The sequence below is a fragment of the Pantherophis guttatus genome, chromosome 1, assembly GCF_059756535.1.
Source record: "Pantherophis guttatus breed Tessera chromosome 1, ASM5975653v1, whole genome shotgun sequence".
NCBI lineage: Eukaryota > Metazoa > Chordata > Lepidosauria > Squamata > Colubridae > Pantherophis > Pantherophis guttatus.
Window position 1 is genome coordinate 163295287 of NC_142063.1, and position 25394 is coordinate 163320680.

At 41.6% G+C, this 25394-nt stretch overlaps 2 protein-coding genes across 3 annotated transcripts in view; one reads left to right on the forward strand and one right to left on the reverse strand.

Moving 5' to 3' along the window:
- Positions 1–8160, reverse strand: part of NEMP2 (nuclear envelope integral membrane protein 2) — a 76079-nt gene extending 67919 nt beyond the window's left edge. The window contains exon 1 of the mRNA XM_087882113.1: positions 7697–8160. The gene's annotated coding sequence lies outside the window, so the exon portion shown is untranslated. The remainder of the gene's footprint in view (positions 1–7696) is intronic.
- The window catches only part of NAB1 (NGFI-A binding protein 1), a 73019-nt gene continuing 54604 nt past the window's right edge, over positions 6980–25394 (forward strand). The window contains exons 1-2 of one of the 2 annotated variants that reach the window (XM_034429522.3): positions 6980–7670; positions 18126–18959. In XM_034429522.3, coding sequence (XP_034285413.2) covers positions 18141–18959 — 819 coding nt within the window. In that variant the 5' untranslated portion in view covers positions 6980–7670; positions 18126–18140. The remainder of the gene's footprint in view (positions 7671–18125; positions 18960–25394) is intronic. The other variant, XM_034429530.3, reaches the window with a different exon arrangement.

Genomic DNA, 25394 nt, shown 5'->3' on the forward strand with positions numbered 1-25394 from the left:
TTTAAGGAATTATCAGAATTTTAAATAAATGTTTGATGATGGAGAAGTGCATATGGTATCTTGTTTCTTTTCAAATTTACAAAATCTTCACAACAATTAGAAAATACCTGTGACTTTGTAAATGACTCTCTATAATTCAGAAGTTAGCACTTGGCTGGGCAATAGGCCAGTTTCCCGTTTCATTAACACTGCTTTAAACTAAACTCTCTTTAATCATCTGCAGGTGAAAATGACTGAATCTGGAAAATAGAAAAATGAAATGAAAAAAACAAATCCTGGGTCTATGTAGAAATGTGTTCAGCTTGCAGCCTACAAACCAGCTAATCGTGACAGCAGTGGGATCAAGCTCCCCCTCCTACTAATAATTATAATCGTGGTGCATTCCTATAGTAAACTAAAATGCTTAAGAGCCAACACGGCAGGAGCTAAACAGCATCACTGAGAAATAGGAACACTATTACCAGTGTGCTCACTTGAAGCAGAATCAATAATTTTTACTCTTCCAGGAAAAAGGATAACTTCGTCTCTCATAAGAAATAATACAATGAAAATCCAACATTCTTCGTAGCCTCCAGGCATCCAGGAAGGCTCAGTTGCAATAGAAAAGAGGAGAAATTGCATTTATGCATATGTGTGCGTCTCAAAAAGAGAAAATAAACATATGCCCATCAGGATGCATATTATGGTTTTGAGCTCTTTATAGCATGGCTGGCTCACAGTTTAAGCCGCAGGACAATCAACTTCCTCTGTGGTCAGCGTAACTCCACATTTTGAATACCCCTAGAAATAAGAGATAAGCATTCCAATCTACATGTGTTCTGTTTGTAGAAATTCCAGCAAATTCTCTTCTTCCAGTTCAAAGTAGATTCCTTAGATACTGTGTGAACTCAGGGTCATTCCCCACTTCCATTTAACTAAATCATAGCAATACTCAGCAACATCTCTTTTTTTCTGTCATGGCCTCATGACATTGTCTTCATCATGACTGAGATGGATCTAAATCATCTGCAGCCGAGTTAGTTTAAAGCAGTGTTAATGAAACGGGAAACTGGCCTATTGCCAAGCCACGTGCTAACCTCTGAATTATATTCATTTACAAAAATGTCTCTGGGATCCACATTAGGAGATGAGGACTTAATCCACAACTTTGCTGAAAATGTACTCATCTGCCCAGAAGAAGTATTCTGGGTGTGGGGCTGAGAAGTGTCAGATACAGATGTTATGAACAGCTGTCAGATGTTCCTAATAATTTACAAGTATCTTAGACTTTTTATAGAACCATACAGAACCACTGAATTGAAGGAACTATTCTAGTCTTTGAAATAGGGATATCTCCAAGGGGTTTGGGGGTGTGCAACAGTAGTGAACAAAATAGTAGTCACAATAGGCGGTATCAAAGGAGTGTACAAAGGGGATGGAGCTTTGTTCACTCTTTTGCACTTACCATTTTGATGCTGTTGACTCTCCGTGGACACTTCTGTCTTGAATTCCACAGGCTATAAATCCCTTTGGGTAAGTTTTACCTGTAGGAAACCAATGGCATTCCATTGATTTCTCTTGTGGATCAATCCCATAGTAAATTGTCCTGAACACCAGTCTGCCTTTTTATAAAGCACTTTCGGTTTATTGGACAGGTGCAAGTGCAGTTGAACTGAGAATTGTCCAACATAAGCCCCTTAGTTATGAATTGTATTTTGTGATGTTTGCTGGGTGGAAACTAGGAAGGAAGAGTGCCAAGAAATATTAGGATAGTAGACTAGACTGGGAAAGCAGGATAAGACCCCGGGGAAAAGCACTTCTATCTTGTTGCCAAGACTTCAACTTGACTAAAGGAGACTGGAAACTATGAATAGCAGCCAACCAGTTTCCAACATATGCCAAGGCTTATGTTGTTTCATATGATGTTGCATGGAAAGAGAATCTGGCATTCCAGGATTAAAAATACTGGGAAAAAGTTGCTAGGAGTTTCATGGTGATGAAAGACATAATGGCAAGGGAACAGGAAACGTAGGACATTTTTTAAAAAAAATCAAGAGGGAAAATGAAGATGGACTTCAAGTACAGCAAGCGTTCTCCTTAAAAGCTTTAGAATGTTTTAAAATAAAGTATAGACACAATTAATAAGAAGACCAGAGGTGGGTTTCAGCAGGTTCTGACCAGTTCTGGAGAACCGGTAGAGGAAATTTTGAATAGTTTGGAGAACCGGTAGTAAAAATTCTGACTGGCCCTCCCACTTCTATTCTCTGCCTCCCAAGTCCCAGCTGATCGGGAGGAAATGGGGATTTTGCAATAATCTTCCCCTGGATTAGGAAGGGAATGGAGATTTTACAGTATCCTTCCCCTGCCACGCCCACCAAGCCATGACATGCCACGCCCACCAAGCCACACCCACAGAACCAGTAGTAAAAAATTTTGAAACCCACCACTGAAGAAAACCAATCTCTTTTATATTTCTTCGATGCTGCCAAAAGCAGCGATCAGAAGACAAGAAAAATACAACTGTTTCTAATGTAATATTTCGCTAGAAATATTAAATGTATAGTTGTACTTTAGAGAGCTTTAAAGAACAGAATACATAATTACCTATATCATCTTTAAGGTTTGCCCCTTCTATTTTTGGTCAGTGATAATTACTAAGAAAATTATTCCCGGGAGAAGGCGTAACAGGGAGACAGGAGGAGTCAGGTTACTCTCACAGAATACGCCCTGGGTATGGTGTTCTAGTGGTGCATTCCAGCCCTCTACTCTCAACGCTACACCCCATCAGTAGTCCTCTGAGGACTGAGTTTTTGGCTGTTGCTGTTGAATGTCAGGTCAGTCAGTAATAAAGCTGTCCTCATCCATGATTTGATCAGGGGGAAAAATCTTGGGACACCTGAAGCTTGGCTGGGCTTGGAGAGGGATATTTCTCTCTAGGACATATGCCTAGCTCCTCTCTAGGAGATATTTCTCTCTAGGAAATATGCCTATCAAAGATGAAATGCTCCCGGTTCGGACCGGATCACGCGATCCGGTAGCGATGGAGGCGGGTGGTTCAGAGAACCAGTAGCAAAAATCCCTGCCCCCCCTCGCCTTCCCAGCTGAGCTGCACAATCAACAGAGGCTTTTTTTTACTTTTAAAAGCATTTTTTCTACAACCTCTTCAGCCAAAAAATGCTTTTAAAAGTAAAAAAAAAAAAGCCTCCGATGATCGCGCGGTTCAGCTGGGATCTTCAAAGGCTTTTAAGAGAAAAAAACCCTTTTTTTCTTTTAAATGCCTCTGACGATCCAAGCTGATTTGCCTGATTGGCAGAGGTTTTTTAAAAAGCCTCTGCCGATCAGGCAACTCAGCTTGGATCATCAAAGGCATTTAAAAGAAAACCCCCCCTTTTTTTCTTTTAAATGCTCTGATGGTCCAAGTTGAGTTTTTATTAAAAAAGCCTCTGCCGATCAGGCAACTCAGCTGGGATCATCAGAGCCTTTTGAAAGCATTTTTTTACAACCTCTTCGCCGAAGAGGCTGTAGAAAAAATGTTTTTAAATTAAAAAAAAAAAAAGGTTGGCCACACCCACCCAGTCACATTACAACCCCGTCACAAGCCACGCCCACAGAAGCGGTAGTAACAAATTTTACATTTCATCCCTGATGCCTATGCCATGGGTGTGGCATCAGCCATGTTCTCTGAGTGATCATCATGATTCTACCAGAAGCGATTGTCAGGTGCAAGACCCTGCTTGCTAGGCTGGGCTCTAGCGTACAGTTGGGATTGTTGCCAATATACTAACCTCCAGGCTACATAGTACCAACCTCCAGGCTGCAATTTCCCTCCTTGGGGTGCAAGGTCTGAGGAAACGTGAATGTTCATGACCACCATCACAACCATGAACTTGTCTTGGGTCGTCCAAGCCTGGCCCATACACCTGATCTGGGTGTGAGAGTAGTGGTAATGGGATCTAGAGTTGGGAGACTTTTATTTGTCAGATGACTCCCTGGCAGCACTCTAGTTCTCTGATGCTGCCCTTTACTGGAGGGAGGTCAGACTCTCAAACTGACCAAGATGACGAACAGACCTAATTGGGTTCCAGAGGGAACTTGGGATTGTTCCCAAGAGTCTGCTACCTAGTTCAACTGAAGCCCTGATGGCCACCTGCAATGAATGGGCACTAGGGCTTTGGATTGGATTGGGTCCATGGATGTTCAAGAAATGTAAGTAAACAAACAAACAAATCCACACTTTGCTAAGTGCTGACATCTACTGTGACACAACTCTATCAGACAATATTCAGAAAATTGCCAATTGATTTCACTATGACTTACTCTTGCAACAATCTCTGTATATGGATTGAAACAGTCTCAACGGAATCAAATAAAATCATTTGGAAAATACATTTGGAAGAACAGTTAAACTTAGCAGGTTCTTTGTCCATGTGAACAGGAGTTTTGTTAACAAACTCATTGTTTCATGGGGTGCTCTATAAATGACAGATTATATTAATTTTTGGAATATATTCATCATTATTCTATTTTAATCCCAGTTAATGAAAATCATCATTTTCTCCCTTTTCAAAAGTAATGTTTTTTTCAGATGCTGCAACTTTACTGTCCCATAAACATTTCTGTTTTAATTGGAAGGTGGTGGCTTTGTGACTTTATGCCAGAATAATATGACAGAATATTCAGGAACATTAGAAAGAGCTGAAAAAAGCAACAGCAGTTAAAAAAAAAAGAAACTGGAAGCTGGACAAATAACTGAAAGATGCAGTTATAGGCACAAGCTTGAAAAGACTGAATAATATATTATCTGCGGTGTAATATAAGCATAAAACCTTTAGTCTGTTACTACAATCTGACCTTTACTTTAAGATGAAATCTCATTGTGCAATTTGTATAATCAGGCATGTGCTACAAATGTATGCATTGTTGGATAGAGTGTTTGAATTCTTTCTCAGAAAGGATTCAAAAGACGACAAGCACAGGAATACAGGGGAAAGGAAGAAGGTGCTGCAATTCTCTACTCATTTTAGGCTAGCGGCCCCCAATCTTTTGAGCACCAGTTCCATGGAGACTCAGTTCCACAGACCAGAGGGGGTGTGGTTTCTCCTACTGCCAGCATTCTGGATGGAGTTTCTCTTGTTTGTGAGGCCCCATTGTGAGACATACCACGGAGCACTGCTGGTCCATGGACGGGGGTTGGGGACCCTTGTTTTAGACAGGAATTAAGAATTCACTTTTGAACAGACCTGGACAGGACTACTCAAATAAATCACCCTATTTTCTGGGAATAAATACTATTGATATTTATTACTTGCATGAACATATTACATCTTAACCACCTTGCAGAGATACAAATGCTCAGAATAGTGGCAACTAAGATCTTTAAGAACAACTCAATATGTATGAAGGCCAAGCCAGCAGGCAGTCAATCAAGAAAAGCTCTTGGAAACAACAATGACTATAGAAAAGCAGCAATTGAATACAGATTTGCTCATTGGAAGAACAAGCCAATGAAGAGTCAATACTTGAAAGATACAGTAGTGGCCAAAATTGTGGAAACCTTTTGGGAAAAATATATTTTTGAGGTTGATGGCTAATAACACCACTTTTTTGGGGGGGTTTCAAGATAATCATATTCCAGTTCTGGAATGGCATGGGAACCTTAACCCAATTGAAAATCTATGGAGCCGAGTCGACTAAAGAAACATTAATCAGAAGCAACCCAGCAATAAAGCCCAGTTAATAGAAGCAATCATTCAATCTTGGTTTCACATTATAACAACTGCAGAACTAAAAGACTTGGTTCACACTCCATGGGAAGACGTTGTAAGGCCGTAATTCATGCTAAAGGTTACCCAACTAAGTATTAACTGACGTGATTTTTCTATATCTCGTTTTTTCTACGTGTTTCACTTTTCTTCTTTATACTGTAACTGCTATTCTAATAGCAAATCCTTTATAAAAGTTATTGCATTACATTCTTGATTAAATTATCTTCCACTGGTACTACTCCAAAAAAAGGTGGTGTTATTAACTAGTTTTAGAAAATACACTTTTCCCAAAAGGGTTGAACAATTTTGGCCACAGCTGTACAGAAGAAAAACCTGGCCAAACAAAAAGCAAAAACCCCCATCAGGGAGTTGGTTCAGATCAGGAGTGTTAAAGAAAGAAACTAAAGGCGTTCTTTTAGCAGTTCAAGAACAAGCTTTGCCAAGTAACTGCATGAAGGTGAAAATTCAACATGTAACAAACAACAGCAAATATCAACTTTATAGTAAAAAGGATAAAACAACTGACCATTTGATTAATGACTGCAGCAAATTTCACCAACTGACTACAAGCAGAATCGTGACTGCCAGAATTCTTCAATGAAAACTTTGCCAGAGGTTTGAATCTGAATGTAGTAAAAACTATTGGGACCATCAAGTTGAGAAGGTTTTGGATAATGAGTGAGTAAAGATCTTATGGGACTTTAAGTTCCACATAGGCATCTTACTCATAATATGTCTCATATCGGTTATTGAAATGAAAAATGTCTGGTTCATTGATGATGGTCTTCCGGGCGATGCTAGGATTGATGAAAAAATATTTAGAAACAATGATGAAATACCAGGGGGGCTTGCGGATTGAAGTTAAACACTTATGGAAAAAGAAATCCATTGTTATAACCAATCGAGAGCAATTGATATCTGGACATATTGAATTTATCAGACCCGGTTTTTACAAAGAAAAACCACCTTGTTTGGAACTGCCTGGATTCTTAGACGCTACTTTTAATAATTCTTAGGCCGTTGGTTAGTATTTGAATTATTAAGTTTCCACCAGTCTTAGATTGCAAATCTAACTATAGATTACTCACCCAAAATAATAATAGCTCCGAAAATAAACCCCATTAGGAAACTGCGGTTCTGCTGGGGCGGTGACGCAACGCGGGCATTCAAGCATGCCCAAACTTTAAAACCATCCCCCTGCAAAGGGGGGAGGCTGAATGAGACCCCCATTCTATATCTCCCTCGGGGAAGAGGAGCCCACGCCAATGCCTCTCCTCAGAAGCTGGGCGTCCTTTCAACCTCGCTGCTCCTCTGAACTAAAGCCATCCAGCGATTCCAGCCGCTTAGGGGCTGCCTCCCTCCTCGCTGGCGCTCCCCTGGCCCGCCTCTCCCTTGCCCGGCTGCCAAGCGCTTCCTTCGAGGCGGCTCGCCTTCTGTTCCAGGCAAGGGCCGCCGAGCCAGGAGGAGCAGCAGCCGCCGCCCCCGGCCTCGCGCTGCCCACGCCAGGATCTGCGTCACGCGGCCGCGAGTGGGAGGGAGGAGCAGGAGCGCGGAGCAGGCGGGGAGCAAGAACGGAATCTCCCCATGTGACGGCGCGGGAGGGGGCCGTGGATGCGCAGGCAGAGGAGAAGGAAAGGAGGCGGCGGCGGCGGTGGCGGCGGCAGCGGTGGAGGAGGCGGAGGCTGCTGCTCCTGCTCCCGCCGCCGCCAGAGCGGCAGCCATTCCCGCGCTTCGGGCTTGCGGGTCAGAGCGGAGCCTGAGAGGCGGCGGAAGCAGCACACCCACTGATGGAAAGAGAAAAGCTTGGCCGCAGGCGAGGGGGACTTCGGCCGTAACTTCTGACCAGCAGCCTCTCCGGCTAGCACAAGAGCCGGACGGTCAGGCGGAACAGTGGCGGCGGCTGCGAGGACGTCCTCCTGGAGACAAGTAAGTTAAGGACGGGGAAGTCTCACCTTGTGGTTGGCGATCGCACGGGAGTTTCCAGGCGGAGCGGCGGCTTCGCTTCGCTCCAACTCCGAAGGCGTGGGGAGGCGCAGTCCGGAGGCTCCGCGGCGCACCCTTTTGCGCCGCGTGCGCTTTTTCTCGCTTGCCGAATCGTTGCGTCCGCGCGCCTTTCAGAGGCTCCGGCGCCCACTTAAAACACAGAACGCGTTGTGGATCGCTGCGCGCGCGGGAGCTTTCGGCTGGCATCTTGCGAAACAAGCATTGCAGGATTGGGGGGGGGGAACCTCTTATAAACCAAACTGCGTTCCGTCCTTGCAAGTTGCTGGAGAAGTGAAATTGCTGCCAGTGGGTTTATTTCATGCTCTACTCCTGAAGAAATAGTATAAAAAGCGCAGGTCTCGTTTTTCATTGTTTTTCAGCCGCGATCCTTACTTTTATGCTAAGCATCGTGTTGCTCGCCGGAGCTTGGAATAGGTGTGTGTGTGTGTGCTTCGAGTTTTTAAACTGAAACGGGCTGTCTTTAATTCGGCGTCTCCTCCTGCACCCCGAGTTGCGCGGCTTGCAAACAAAACTTGCGCGCGTGCTTCTAACTCGCTCCGAAAGTCAACGTCCGGTTAAAAAAAATGCACGAACCAGCTTGGGCGGCAGGTGAGATGAAAACATTTCTAGATAAACATGCACGGGTGACAACATGCACAGGTAACATCCGTGCGAGTTTTGTTGAGCCGTGCTCCCGTATTCATGAGAAGCGAAACTGACGGGGACAGCGGCCTGTCTGAAACGAGGCCGCAATTCCTCTACGCATTTACCTGGAAGCAAGTAACGGGGAGGCTAGTGGGGCTTCCTTCTAAATTAAACAGATGTTCAGGCAGAGTTGCGTTTGTAAGAGGAGAGGAAAAAAGGGCGAACGGAATATAAAAGCGCCCTGCCTCTTTTTCGCCTAGCAGGCTGTTTGCAGCACTCCGGCGCTGCAGTTGGTTCCTGCCGCTGTAGATTGCCGGAAGGAGAGCGAGGATGCGTGTGTGGGTGGGTGGCGTGTGGATAATTCCCAGAGAAATCCAGTGCAAAAAAGGGTGAGGGCGTGGGCGGAAAGTACTGAAACATCCTTGTATTGTCTTCACTAAAAGTTGGGAGAGATGGTATACAACCCAAACATTGCAAAAGAAGGAATGCTTTACCACATTATGTAAATGGTATAGGTAAGGATGTGCTTGTCTGCGATCGCAATAAACAGTTGATTTGATTTGATATGGATAGCTAATCTTAATTAGTTTTTTTTTTAATTTGATTTATATGCCGCCCTTCTCCGGAGACTCAGGGCAGCTTACAATGCGTTAAGCAATAGCCTTCATCCTTTTGTATATTTATACAGTCAGCTTATTGCCCCCACAAACTGTGGGTCCTCAATTTACCTACCTTAGAAAGGATGGAAGGCTGAGTCAACCTTGAGCCTGGTGAGATTCGAACTTACAGTAATTGCAGACAGCTGGTGTTAATCACAATGCTATCAGTCTGCTGAGCCACAGTTGCCGATCTGATTAACATTTGTTTTAATAAACTTTGAACATCTTCAGAATTAGGAAATTTATCTTTGGTATACATTTTTATATATTTAAAACTTGGGGTGGGGATTAATTTTGAGACAATCGTCCCTATATATATATATGTATGTATGTATGTATTGAAGAACATCTTTAATTCAGTTTTAAAACTTCAGTTCCACTATCAGTATGGTACTCGGACAGGTTTCAATAGGCAAATGGTGTCCCCTTGAAGTCAAAACAAAAAATGCTTTCTTGAGAAGATTCTGATTCCACCCCCCTCCCTTAAGTGTCTGAGGACATAGCACAACAAGAAGTGTGAGAGAAAATGATATATACAGTTGAGCTTTATAGTATTTGAATACTTTGAGTATTTGAAATATTTAAAATAGGAGGAACTCTTGAATATATTACCAAATTACATCCATAGTCTCTTATTTGAGGAAATTGGTAGGTAAAGGATATTTGAGCTGTATCTACCATATGTGCACATTCAGGTACAAATATAGAAAGATTATTACTGTATTCTACAAAAATAATATTGCAGAAATATGCAGTATACAAAAACTATAATACAAACTTGGTAGACAGTTGAAACAGTATAATTAATTTTAAAGATCTCTGTAGAAATGTCAGTAAATCTTAAAATTGCTACATCCTCTTCTCTCTTCATATTGATTTCATTTGTTGAAAGAATCTTATTTTCTGCTGAGTAGCTTGCTAGTTTGTGGGGAGGGGGAACACTGGTGGTCTAAATAGGTGGCTATTTGGAAGTAAGGTGTTTGCTGGTGTGTGTGTGTGTGAGAGAGAGAGAGAGAGAATGAGAATGAATGGATGACGATATCACTCTGACCCCTGCATTTGGAAATAAATCTGATTGATTTTAGTACTGTATTTATAGGTTTAGAGGAAGAATATGCACGCTGTTCTTTATATCTTGAGGCTGAATGAAAGGGCATGAGTTTAGCAATAAGATATCAATGTCATAGAAAACTGATTCTAGTCAGTTTCAAGGCCAATATTTCATACAAAAATATGAGGCTGTAGAAAGGTTGTTAAAATATGTAGATGCTAACTATTGTGGAAAATAAACAGTTGTCCAAAGCATAGTCACTTTAAAGAGACCTGTTGGAGATGTGCACTTGCTGAAATCATTTTTGGAAAGTTCTCTTGGGAGATAATTACTCTTTTAATGAAGGTGAGAGGTCTGAGTTTGTGTCAGGGTAGTAAAGCTAAATGGCTGTGGGGAAATATTACTGTACTTTGCATCTTTTCCTTCTGAAATAGGTTCAGCTCATTTTATGGAGAAATTATTCGTTCGTATGGAACCTCATTGCTATTGGATTGGGAAAGCAGTTGGTTAGTAGGATTATTCATTATTAAAGCTTGGAAATTGCTCCCATTTCTGTGGTAGAACCAAGAAATATTTACTGACATTTGATACCTCTCTGTGTCAAGTGGAATCTTCCCACAGCAGACCTATTTCTAACCACTTATAGAAAAATATGTGTCACTTAAGTTATTGCTGTTAAGTTTTCCATATAACTGAAGATTCCTAACTAAAGAGGGAGAAGCAAGCCAAATTAAAATGGAAGTGCAACTTTAATTTGTCAGTTAACACCTGTACAGATCTGTTTTGTTTCCTTCCCTTTCCCTCTGTCCTCAGTCATTCCTATTACAGATGAATCAGAGGAGAAACTGATCTGAAACATCTGAAACATTTTAAGGATTGAGAATATTTGCTGCTAGAACACATTGAAGACTGATGCTTTAATGTTAGCTTCTTTTTGTGGAGTTTGGGGTCAGACTTTACCTTTTGAAAGAAAAAAAAAGTCCTTTTAGTGGTATTTTCTTTCTGAACTTTGATGGCAATTTTTCTAGCATTTCAAACAGCATCTCTTGCCACCATGAAAGACTTAATGTACATTCATCCCACTGTTAGCAACCCACACCAAGAGTTCTCCTTCTCTATAATTCGCCCACATGAGCCACATCGCAGCAGAAACGCCTCCTCCCTCCAATTTTCACACACAACATGCATTTCCCACAGCCATCTTTGGCTGAAAGAATTATTACTATTTTTTTTTAAAAAATGGTCATGCTAAAGGTCTTGAGAAAGGATTGGTGGGAGGATCTCTTCATTTGATAACACCAAGTGTTTCTACCACTATTGCACTTTGCAGTTTAGAACACAACTGTAGAATAACATTTAGGTTCGAATAATGACTGCTTTTGTGCTTCTGAGCAGGCGATGACTGGTTCACCATGGGGTTTCCACTGTGAGCCCTATATCTCACAAAGATGACGCCATGCACAATCTTCAGTGCAGCTATCAATAGTTATGCAAGGCATCTTAGCATAGCTTCTTCCTTGGTGTTTTGGGAGTTCCATCTGCTCTGAGTCACCCACTGGTAGAGATTTGGTTTCCAGGTCCTGGCATTAGATAGCTCCTACCTGTCTTTCTGCAACCATCTACAGAACCTGGGTAGTTCCCACTTAACTCTTTTAACTTTGGAATAGCCACTTTTAGGACAGTACTGTCAGAATGTCACTATAGCATGTGTGTTATTTTGTTTTATTAATATTTGGCTTGCTAAGGTAGTTTAGAAGCATCTGATTGATCTTTGCACTTGACAGTCTGATTTAAACTAATTATTTCAGATTTTTTGCTTGTAACCTTATTTTTGCTGTTGCCTCTCAAAATCAGTAGAACGGCAACAAAATTAACAGTAAAATGGAAGTCATAAAAAGGTCATACAAATTGGGCAGAAGTGGGGCCTGGTATGTATCTTTTCATCTGGAGGAAACTATCTACTAAAAATACCTCAAAGACTTGTTCTTCCTCTGTGTGTGTGTGTGTGATATCACTTAGTGTCTCTAAGGGTTCAAGCAATTTTTTAAAAAGGTGGGTTACAGGAGTATAAAATGGTGTTTGAGGTCCTGTGAGTGTATAACTGATAAAAGAAGTGGGTTGTTTGTTTGTTTTTGGCCTATTCTTATGACTCAGAGAATGTTCAGAAAAGCTGCAAGGGCAAGTTTTTATCTTTGCCACTCTTGTGTTACAGTTTTTCCTGGATCCATCCTACCTTTATTCTACAAGACTGTCTTAAATGGGAAAGCCTGAAGTGCAGATTTTTGCATATGGTCCATTATGAGGAATTTGGGAATTGTATAATGGTTTTCAGTGCCAGGCAAAATCTTTATGCCTGGAAATTTAAATGTAATTGCCTTCTTTTGGATCAGCAGAAACTGTTCAGCATCAGGGCAGCAGCTAAAGATAGGAGCCTGTTGCTCTTTTGAATGTGCTTTTTCCCTTCATGCAGAAATGTGTGAAAAGAATTTGGATGACAGCTAATTCACACATACATGTAAGATACTTGATGGTTGATTATCAGTGAATCCTGTCATTGTCTTTGGTTGACAGGCGTTGCTCTTGAGATGAAAGTATAGGTCTACCGAGCTGGTAGGTTTCTTTCAAGCACTTTGCAGTTTAGAACACAACTGGAGAATAATACTTAGGTTCGAATAATGACTGCTTTTGTGCTTCTGAGCAGGCGATGAGTGGTTCACCATGGGGTTTCCACTGTGAGCCCTCACAAATATCTCACAAAGATGACGCCATGCACAATCTTCAGTGCAGCTATCAATAGTTAATGTGAGGCATCTTAGCGTAGCTTCTTCCTCAGTGTTTTGGGAGTTCCATCTGCTCTGAGTCAGCCACTGGTAGAGATTTGGTTTCCAGGTCCTGGCGTGACACAGCTTGACATTCTTGGAGTCATTCCTCCCCACTTATACCTTCTTCTTTTTGCATCAAGAAACTTTGGGCGAATCACAGAGGTAGGCTGTGGCTTATGAAATGAGATAAAATGATTACTTGATGTGTTAAATAAGAAAAGTGGGCCCTTGGTGGTAAATCATATCTTCCAATGGCATCTGATCAATTCTTTCCCCTGTTTAAAATTCTGAATTGGAACAACAGCTTAGCTTCGGATTTATTTGCCGAAAAATGTATTGCTAAAAAATGCTGCTTAGCCTTGTTATACATACTGAAGGTAGGCCTGAATCTAGAAAAAACAGAACAGCAACTGTACAATGCATGTGACTCTTGCAGTGCAATAGCCACAGTTATCATGAGGCCCACAACACACGTCTGTTGTATCTGCTGGACTCCCAAATTAGTAGAAATTAATTTTAAAGTAAGAGCTTATTTCAAATCCAGGCAGTCCTCATTTAACGTCTACTTATTCAGTGCTGAATGAGTTGTAGTTATGACCAGTCCTTACAGTTTTTGTCATTACAGTGTCCCTATAATCATGGCCAACAATTCTGATGTCATGGTGAGCTGTAGTCACATGATCATAATTTTCAACACTCCCTGCTGGTTTCTCACAAGCAACATCCATGGGGAAGCCTGAAGAAAGTTGGAAGTCCCAGTCACATGCAATCCTTGCTTAACTATGTGTGTGGTCCTCACTTAACTTTGGTAACCAGGACTGCTGGAACTGCCATTGCTAAGCAGTGTGGTCACGTGACATTACAACTGCATTGCTTAGAGTGGCAATTCCAGTCCCAGTTGCCATCACAAACCAATGACTATCTATAGACCAAATTTCATGAGATGAGCAAATGTGATTGATTTATTTTTAAAACGCTCACCATCTTTCAAAACCATAATCTATTAATTAGCATGATTAGGGGCTGAGATCAGTTAGAGTTGAGCAGCCTAGTGTACTGATTGAGATAACTGGTTTGGGACTGGGACAATTCTTGAGCATGCTACTTCACTAGATAATGTTGACTCAGTCACTCTCTCAGCCAACCTATGTCATAGCACTGTAGATATAGGGCTAATTGAGAGAACTTTGAGCTCCAATAAGGAATGCAGATTATAATTGTAATTTTAAAAAGGAATTAAATAAAGATGATATAAATTATTTAATTTATGCTCTGGATCAAATTTAGCACAGTCGTATAGGTAGTCCTCAAGTTATGAACACAATTGAGCCCCAAATTTCTGTTGCTAAATGAGATATTTGTTAAGTTCATTTCTCGACCTTTCTTGCTACAGTTGTTGAGTGAATCATTGCAGTTATTAAGTTAATAACACAGTTGCTAATGGTTAAGTGAATCTGGCTTCCCCATTGACTTTGCTTGTCAGAAGGTCACAATCATGAGTCAGTTGCCAATCACTTGAGTTTTGAACATGTGACCATGGGAATCCTGCAGTAGTTGTAAGTGTGAAAAATGGCATCCTCTGTGCTGTTGTAACTTCGAATCATCACTAAATGAACTGTAGTAAGTTGAGGACAACCTGTATCTTTGATCAGAAAATTGTAAATTTCCTTCAGTTTGAGAAACACCTTTCGGTCTACTTAGAATTTGAGCAGACTCATGTAGGTTTGTATGTTTGATCATTTTCAAAGTTCCATTGATTTCAGGAGAAAAATTACAGATGCTTAAATTTCTCTCATTTGCGCTATTTTTTCTTCTGAATCTAAATAACCTACCTTTTCATGCACATTTATTGACTGTCAGCAATAGAAAAAAGCCAGAATATTCCCCTAATTTATTCACTTCTTTATAAAACCTTCAGCCAAGAGATACGTACAGATATCGTTGCACACTTTTAAGAATACATCTGTAAAAAGCCAAATTTTCTCTTCTGTAGTTGGGTTTGTCTTGTGTAAAGAAAGAACAGAATCAAACAGGGACATGAAATAGGAACAGGGGGTGATGTTGCATTAAGACTGATGAAAATGGCCTTAGGTTTGACCAGATTTTAGCCTCCACCTTAAGTCATATTTGTAAAGGAGGATCCATGAATGTGGATGACAGTTCTTCTTTCCAGCAGTAGAACATATGTAATGAGACATTTTGATCCATTTTAAATGATTGTCTGCCAGGGCTGTGGAGTCGGGAGATAAATGTTCCGACTCCGACTCCTCAGTTTTTTGTACTTCCGACTCCGACTCCAGGTACCCAAAATTGACTTCGACTCCGACTCCACAGCACTGTCAGGGCTATGGAGTCGGGAGATAAATGTTCCGACTCCGACTCCTCTGTTTTTTGTACTTCCGACTCCGACTCCAGGTACCCAAAATTTACTCCGACTCCGACTCCACAGCACTGGTCTGAACAAAGCTAAATTTGCTCTAATGATAAAGTTCTCTAGGTTACTATAGCTTTAATACTATGTACTATTAATAAAAGTCCTCTGTATTAGATTATTTCTGTTTACAAAATGCAGGAATGAGTTTTAGAATGAAAATATATTATTTGCTCTTTCATAATCTGAACAGTTCCCCTCTGTGTTTAAATAGAGTTATGCATTGCTTACATCAAAGCCTATTTAATTAAATGGAATTTGTTACCAGATTAAAGCCTTATTTTTATATGTAAGTGTATTTAGATTTAATCTACCAGGATTTAAATTCTGTCGTGACACTTAGACCTATGCTCTTAATCCATCAGACACAAGCTGAATCTGGTTTTAATGTCTTATAAATTTATTTGGTTTCATTAGCCTTTGTATCAGTTTTGAAGTCATTTTGGAATTCTTCATTTTCTGTATTTAGATGAGTATTTAATTAGCTGATTAGGAGAAATGGCTGGGGAAAAGCTAATCTTTTACAACTGTTTCTCTTCACTTTATAAAATAATAAATTTTCATTCTTCAATTTTCACTTCTTTTTTTATCTCTAAGTGGCAACATGTTTATAGGGGAAACATGTTTATATGGAAGTAGTGGTTCACTGTGGCATACAGAACTGCAGGTATGCAAGCAGAACACTTATCACTACTAATTAGAGGGATTGAGCATATATTTATTTATTTATATTTATATCATATCTATCTCCGTCATAGAAGGCGTTTCAATAAATCTTTTCAAACATTGATTACAGACAGGGTGGATAAAAATCAATGATTTTTTTAAAAAGTCAAAAAAATTGGATTTTTTTAAATTTAAGTCGGATTTTTTTTATTTTTATCAAATTTATTTTAATAAAAAACTTTTGGGGTAAAAATCTATTGTAAGATAGTTTTCTATTTAAGATACATAAATAATTTAGTTTATTCAGCATGAAATGGAGCTTAGTTATGTAGCATGAGGCTGTATATTCTGCAACACTGGGACTATCGGTGAGTCAACAGTGGGTCAAAGGAGTAGCAGAGATGACAGTTGCTCTTTAAAAATTATGATTTAAATTGAGTTGATTTAAATTAAGCCTTTTTACTAGTGATTTAAATCATGATTTAAATTGTGATTTAAATCAACTCAATTTAAATCAAATCCACCCTGGTTACAGATAGTGGAGTAGATCTTTTGAAAGCTGGAATTAATATTTGGAGATTATGGAGAATTCTTTTCTGCAGTGTTTTTATATGGTTATAAACTAGTGGAGCTGTATCATACCAGTAGTTGAAGACATAGTGGATGTAAGGTAAAGATCCTCTTGGCTTCTAGAATGTTCATTTATTTAATTTATAGCTCATATTTGTATAGCTGTCCCTGCCATTGGCATCCTCCAGTCTCAAGAGATTATGGTACGTGCTCTGGAAAGAGGTCCTAAAACAGTATCTAGTGTGACTAAAAAGGCCAATTCGAGAGTGGCAATCCCTTCCACACTGGGGCATTCTGTCCCCTGCCCAGCCCCCAGATTTCACTGGTTCCGGGACAGCCTCTTTGCCTGAGCCTGCTGAACAAGTGTCTCTTCGAATTGGAGTAGGCCATGCTGTGTCTTTAGCCTCCAAGATGAATAATCGGAGGTCAAGGTGTCCATCTCATAGAATAATACTAAAGCAATGCCATTAAAGTATTAATATTATTATTAACATCAATAATAGCAAAAGCTAAGGCTAAGCGAAAGTGTTAGATATTATGAACAGTGGAGCCATCTTAGGAGATCACAATAAGCCTTGAAGTTACAGTTTACAAATTTCTTTTAACTAATGTAATTTGGTAAGTTATTTATATTTTACAAACAGTAGATCAGAGGTACAAGTGGGGAAAAGGACAGCTCTTAGACTAGGACAATGATGGTGAACCTTTTCAGCACCGACTGCCCAAACTTGAATGCGTGTGCATGTGCGTGCACCGGAAACTTGAAGACCAACTGGCCAGTGCGCATGTATACCCCGTTCCAAAAACCACCCTGAAAACGGCTCCAAAAATGGCCTGTTTCTGGCCGTTTTCCAGCGCCCGTGAAGACCAGCTTGCCGGTGTGCATGTGCACACCGGAAACCAGAAGAGTAGCTGGCAACGGGCCATGTGCCCACAGAGAGGGCTCTGCATGCCATCTCTGGCACGTGTGCCATAGATTCATCATCATGGGATTAGGACATAGAGGGGTTTTTTCCTTATATTTAGGGGCCATACCTATTGTTAGATATTAGGGGCTGTGCAAATCCTTCAAAAGATGTGCTTTGCAATGCATACTAGCATTGATTCTCTCTTCGAATCAGTAAAGCAGTTATGTCATTTTCCAGGTTTGTGTGGTTGTTTCATAAGCTACTGTTAGCTGGCTCTGCAGGTGGGTAAACATATAGCCACTACATGAACAAGTGTGCAAATAACAGCTGAGAACAATTTATGAAGTGGCTGCAGGAGTCTGCAAAAAGACAAATCTTTTAATGAGGCACTTTGCCATTTTTGAAAGACTTGTACTTGCTTTATCTTGTTTTTCTTATAACTGGTCTTTTAAGAATTCCCTCCATAGATGAAAAATGGAGACATCAATTTGCCAGCTACTAGTTGGTCAGTTCAGCACAACTTTAACCAGCTCCCAATCCTGTCCTCCTCCTGTTATGCCCACCCATAAGGAATGCATTTATGTCAAATAAAAAAGCCTATCTGGAAATTGGTATTAATTTGGTTGCTCTTCTGCTTCTTTTGCAGGGCATTGGGTCCACAATGGCCACAGCTTTGCCCAGAACCCTTGGTGAATTGCAGCTTTATCGCATCCTGCAGAAAGCCAATCTCTTGTTCTACTTTGATGCCTTCATTCAGCAGGGAGGGGATGACGTTCAGCAATTGTGTGAGGCAGGTGAAGAAGAGTTCCTTGAGATCATGGCCTTGGTTGGCATGGCTAGCAAACCTCTTCATGTCCGAAGGCTGCAGAAAGCTTTGAGAGACTGGGTCACAAATCCAGGCCTTTTTAACCAGCCCCTCACTTCTTTACCGGTCAGTAGCATTCCTATATATAAACTACCGGAAGGATCGCCAACTTGGCTGGGAATATCCTGCAATAGTTATGAACGGAATAATAGTACCCGGGAGCCTCATGTGAAGATTCCAAAATGTGCTGCCACAACCTGTGTTCAGAGTGTGAGTCCTGGCAAATCTGATGGAGTGGGGAATTTAGTGCCGCAAAACAGTAGTGAGCAGAGACTCTGGCAAGGACACCATGGAACTGAGAGCGAGCACAGCCTTTCCCCTGCTGACATTGGTTCTCCACCCTCACCAAAGGATAACACAGAAGCTTTGGATGCAGCTGCAGCTCTTTCAGTCACCGAGTGTGTGGAACGCATGGTTTCCACTCTCCCCAAAAGTGACTTGAATGAAGTGAAAGAAATGCTGAAAATCAATAAAAAACTGGCTAAGATGGTTGGTCATATCTTTGAAATGAATGATGAGGACCCTCACAAAGAAGAAGAGATTAGAAAATACAGTGCAATATATGGCAGGTTTGACTCGAAGAGAAAAGATGGCAAACATCTCACCCTTCATGAGGTAAATTGAGGACTGATATTCTTTACTAGCTCTTTTTCAAACACCTCTAAGGTTTTTTTTCACCACCATCTCAATCAGATTTGCTAGGGGAACATTGATACTAATCAGAATTGTATAGGCAGGAAGCACTTTTAATAAATTATTTTTATAGATGTATTGTAAAATATTTTTAATGAAATGTAATACATTAGGTGCTTTTTTGAAAGACACATTAAAGAAAATAGTAGTTGAAATGAAAAGTGACTGTTCTTTGTCATTCCAGAACTTGGAATTGATAAACTGACATCTTTTTAAATCCATGTTTTGTTTGCTCCTTTTGGAAACTTCTACAGTAAATTCACATTTACCATATTTTTCAGAGTATAAGACGCTCTGGACTATAAGATGCACCTTCCTTTTTTGGGAAGAAAAAAAAATCTGCCTCTGCCTCCCAGCAATTTGCCTCCTTGCAGCAAACAGCCTGTTTCATTTTCAGCGCAACTGTCGAGATCCCCTCGACACTCGGCGCTATGGAGGCAACCGTGGATCCTGGCGCTATGAAACTGTGCCTCCCGGCGCTATACGAACCGGGTATGACGGTGCTAGCGCCCGTTCGGAATAAACTGCACTAGGACGTCTCAGCGTCTTCATTTCCCGACGTCTCCAGACACGCAGCAGGAAGTTAGACAGCAGCCTGATTAGCACAAGAAAAAAAATCTGCCTCTGGCTCCCAGCAATTTGCCTCCTTGCAGCAAACAGCAGAGGCCGAAAATGGGGTGCGTGGAGGCGGCAACAGGCAATGGCAATCCCTGCAGTCTGAAACAGCTGATGGTTGGAAGGCTGATCCAACCACAATCAGCTGCTTGTGCTAATCAGACTGTGCTGAAACTGAAACGGGCTGTTTGCTGCAAGGAGGCAAATTGCTGGGAGGTAGAGACCAAAGGGTGGGGGCCTGTGGGTGGGCAAGGCTACATTCGGTGTATAAGACATACCCAAATTTTCACCCTCTTTTAGGGGGGAAAAAGTGCGTCTTATACTCCGAAAAATACAGTAGATTATTTTAAATAACTTCCTTTAAAGCACGGGTGTCAAACTCACAGTATCACGTTCAGTGGTGGGTTCCTACTAGTGGCAGCGGGAGGCTCCGCCCACCCACCCGAACGGTTCTGCGCATGTGCGCGTGCATGAGCAAACCGGTAGCAAAATAAATTGAAACCCACTACTGGTCACGTTTCTGTCACATGACGTTTTGTGACGTTTCTTCATGAAGCTGCAGTGGGCATGGCCTGCGCGTGACGCATCCAGCCCATGCACCACCAGTTTGACACCCCTGCTTTAAAGAGATCTTAATAAAAGGAACTTGATTAGTAATTACCTGTTTTCAAATGTGCTCTGAAGTTAGGTTTTTCATGCATTTAGATTTTTAAAAATGTTAGTAAATGATGAAAGGATCTTCAAGAGTTTTTGATTTCTCTGCAAACAAAACTGTTGTATTCCCAAGGAGATGGTCAGCTGTTCAGGGACAGGGACACACTGTATATTTTTTAAGCTTTCATTCACTTCAGCTGTAGCTCTTTGAAACCATATGTCATATGATATATTGTAGCATTTAAACCCAAGTTCAAGATAATTACGCTTTGAAATACCCATTTGTATTGATAGTTGTTGAACAGTAGTAAAACAATTGAGTAAATATATATTGTTCAACTGCATAAGCACAATCTTAATGATTAATGCATTTATTTCCCTTTGAGGATAAGAATGAAATATTTCCTTTGGAAAAAGCAAGAAAACAAATAATTGTAACTATCTAATAGAGTTAAATATGTCTAGTGACATTGGTGATTTTGAACATGTTCAAGACATTGAATTTATGAACAAAATTATAAACATTTTATATAAAAATATTTCTCTTTCAGCCTCGGTCATTATCTTTACAGGCACCATGTAGTTAGTGTATGTTAAAACTCTTTAATTTTGATAATTGTGTCTACTTAGCATAATTGGCTTTCAGAAGCTGGCTTTTCATTTTTTTCATAGATTGTAGTATGCAGTTGTACGTAGTTACTTTGATTGTTTTTCGTTCAGGGTGGATTTGATTTAAATCGAGTTGATTTAAATCACAATTTAAATCATGATTTAAATCACTAGTAAAAAGGCTTGATTTAAATCAACTCGATTTAAATCATAATTTTTAAAGAGCAACTGTCATCTCTGCTACTCCTTTGACCCACTGTTGACTCACCGATAGTCCCAGTGTTGCAGAATATACAGCCTCATGCTACTTAACTAAGCTCCATTTCATGCTGAATAAACTAAATTATTTATGTATCTTAAATAGAAAACTATCTTACGATAGATTTTTACCCCAAAAGTTTTTTAGTAAAATAAATTCAATAAAAATCAAAAAAATCCGATTTAAATCAAAAAAATCGATTTAAATAAAAAAAAATCTGTTTTTTTTATTTTTTTTAAAAAATCATTGATTTTTATCCACCCTGTTTTCATTAGCAATACATTCATTTATTAATTGGCATAAAATATATTATTCTCAGTTGTAACATTTACTAGTTAAAGATACAATTTCCTTTTTTTTTTAATGAAGTTTTATTGAATTAAGAATATATTACAATTCAAACTATACGGTTCGGCAACGTGTAGTCATATTGTATATTTACAAGTGCAAGTAAAGATACAATTTCCTATGCATTTTCCTGGGAGTTGAGTTCACTAAACTCAGTGGAGCTTAATTTCTGACTAGGCATAATAAGCATGGCACAATTAAGGGTATTTCCTCAATTTTGGATAAATGACAGACTAGTTTATCAGCTCTTTTGTCAATTCTCTGCCCAATCCTAGTTAAATTTATTGTAACAGTTCTTTTTGAAAAAAAAAATGGATATAGATAAGTTGATATAGGTGCTGAACATTGGTGCATATTTTATGTGCCTGAAACTTGTAGATTTGCCTAAATAGGGCTTTTGAATGTTGGAAATTTTATTGCTTGAATTTGTAATAAATGATCAGTGTTAAGGAAAGGCCATCTGCTGAACTTCCTTGGATTTGCTTTGTCAGAGGGGTGGTTTCTTGAAGTTATGTCATTGCTAGTGAGCAGTAGTTTCAAGCTGATGAACTAAACCAGGGGTGTCAAACACAAGTCGTCATGGCGGCATCATGAGACATATCGGGACTTTTTTCCCCTTCATTAAACCAGGTGTGGGTGTGGCCAGCACGTGACGCACCTGGCCCGTGGGCTGGCAGTTTGACAGCCCTGGGCTAAACCAAAGGCTCTTTTCCTGACTCGCTGCTCAGACATTGCTACGTCTGGGTTATCCTCACTCTGATTCGTTCGACTGAGTCCCAATCATCTCCCTCTGAAGCTGGTCACGCCCACCTCCTCGGCTTCCCAGCAATCTTTTTCATTCAGTCGAGGATATCGGACTTGAGTGCCTTTGTTTCTGTGCATTACGAGTTTAACTCAATATTTTTCGCTTGAATTGGTGTTTTTCTATCTTGTGAGGGCTGTGCGACGTGGGATCATCCTTTCTACGGCTGCCGTGTGGATGAGTCGGTGTTCCGGGGCTCCGGTCGCCACTCGCTGTTTCTTTGAATTTGTCAGCGTTGAGAGATCGCTTCGGCCGTCTCCAGCAGCCTTTTTAGCCACGGGTGCAAGAGCTTATTACTGGCTTGCCTTCACCTTCGCAGTCCTCGCCAATAGCTTATGCGGCTTGTTGGCTGGCATACTCTTTTTTCAAGGAGGATGCTTCGCGGTGGTGGCTTTATACCACCATTTTCGTGGTCTGAGGAGGCTGTGGTGCTGAGGAGATTGTTCCAGCGACCACCATTTTAACTGCTACTTGCCACCCACCATTTTCTGCCTGTATTTTGGTGCGGTTTCTTTGATAATGTCCTGGGCTTCGATTCCCAGGGGCGTTGGCGAAGCACTTGGCTTTGGACGCTGTCCAGTATTGTCCTGCCTCCCTTCAGTGCTCTGGTCATCGTTGCCTGGTTCCAGCAAAGGAAAGTGATTAATTTTTTTTCCTATTTCTTCTGGGGGCCCTATCCTGAGAGTATCTTTAGTTTCTCAAGCTATTACTCGCATTTTTCAGGCAGGTTTGCAACAGACTGGCTGTTTGCTTCCTCTACAGGGCCCCGCTGGGGTTCCTTGCCAAGTGCCTCAGACCATTGTACAACCTTCTGTCTCTTCCTATGGACATGTGGTTGAGCCGGTTCGGGAGGAGGAATACTTGCAGGACTTTGAATTCTCAGAAGATGAGGAAACTGTTCCGGATAAACTGGCATTTCTGGGGTTATTTAAACCTGCTTTATTCAAATCCCTCTTACATAAAGCTAAGGTGGCTACAAATATGGGATGGGGTGCCCATCTACAATCTCAGCTGGCACAGGGTACCTGGTCTCCCATGGAGCAACTTCACAACATAAACTGGCTGGAGTTGCACGCAGTCCACCTGGCACTGGTGCATTTCCGCCAACAAGTCTTCCACAAGCATGTTCTTATATTAACGGACAATATGGCCACAAAGGCCCATGTCAACCGCCAAGGGGGCACTCGCTCCTTGTCGTTGATGGAGGAGACGGAGAGACGGAGAGATTGATGTCATGGGCGGAGCGACATGTCCTCTCCTTGAAGGCGGAGCACATTTCAGGCACGATCAATTGGGAGTGGATTGGCTCAGTCGGGGTCAGTTGGACCAGTCCGAGTGGCAGTTACATCCTCATCTTTTCCAGGCCCTGTCTCGCCGGTTCAGACTCCCGGTGCTAGACCTGTTCGCCATGCCCCAAAACACACAGCTGCCGAGGTTTTTCTCCCGTTTCCCGACGCTGAGGGCAGAAGGTCACGACGCCCTTCGATCTCGGTGGCCTCAAGGGCTCCTCTACGCTTTTCCTCCTATCTCGATCATCCCCAATGTGATCCGGAAGATGATCATGGAGTGGGCAGATCTTCTCCTAGTCGCTCCTCATTGGCCTCGACGAGAGTGGTTTGCCGATCTGATGACTCTATCCGTTGAACCACCATGGCGGATCCCACCAGACCAGATTTCTCTTCTTCAAGGCGCGGTACATCATCCGAGCCAGAATGGCTCCGGTTAACTGTCTGGCACTTGAAAGGATACGATTGACCAAAGGTCACCTGTCTAGTGAAGTCATATCTATCATTCAAGCAGCCAGACGGCCATCAACTGTCTGCATTTACAATGCGTCTTGGAATGCCTTTGCCAGGTGGTGTGCTACGACTCATGTGGATCCAACTACTGCTTCGGTCCCTGATGTTCTACAGTTTCTTCAATCCGGCTTCGTCAAAGTTCTGGCTCCGGCGACCCTCAGAAGGCAGGTGGCAGCCTTAGCTACTGTACTGATAGGGGATAATCAGCAATCCTTGTCTCATGATTCCCAGATACGATCCTTCAAGGAACGGCTAACTTGCGGCCTACAGTGATACACCGCTATCCCACATGGGATCTCACACTTGTTCTACAAGCCTTGACGTCGCCTCCCTTTGAACCTCTCAGTTCTGTCAGTCTGCGCTATCTTACCTTGAAAATGGCTTTCTTGTTGGTGATAACATCGACCTGTCGGGTCTCCGAAATTGCGGCCCTTTCTATCAGGAGGGACCTCTGTGTGTTCTACCAGGACCGTGTGGTTCTCAGATTGGACCCGGCGTTTATTCCCAAAATTAACACCCGTTTCCATCGAGCACAGGACATTGTTCTTCCAAATTTTTGCCCGGATCCCCGTCATCCTTCCGAGAAACAGTGGCATACGTTGGATGTGCGTCGGACCTTGAAGCGATATATTAGTAGGACTGCCCCCTTTCGGAAGACTGAGGTGTTGTTGGTGTCATTCCTTCCTGCATCTCTAGGACAGAAGGTTTCTTCGGCCACTGTGGACAGATGGCTTAAAGCCTGTATTTCTAAAGCGTACGAATTGAAGGGTGGTCCAGTTCTGGGGCGTATCTTACCCCATTCCACACGCAGTGCCGCCACTTCGGCTGCCTGGGCTACTCAGGCCTCCATAGATAACATCTGTCGAGCGGCCACTTGGTCCTCGCTTTCTTCCTTTGTTAAGCATTACCGTTTGGATGTTTATGCTTTGGCAGACGTGTTTTACAATCTGTAATAGCTTCCCATGGCCAGGAAGAGGCTTCGATTCCCGCCCTGGGGACTTAAGCTTGGGTATGTCCCAGATGTAGGAATATCTGAGCAGCAAGTCAGGAAAACGGACGTTGCTTACCTGAACGTCCCTTTTATGCTCGCTGTGAAGACATTCCATCCCACCCGTGTTCTCGCCGTTCCTGGCCTTGGTGGGCTTTTCCACTTGTTTCGCTCTGCAGCTGCTCCTGTTTCCTGACTGCATCTTTCATTGTCTACCTTCGTCCGCTGTGGAGTCACCTTCGTAAAAAAGACTGCTGGGAAGCCGAGGAGGTGGGCGTGACCA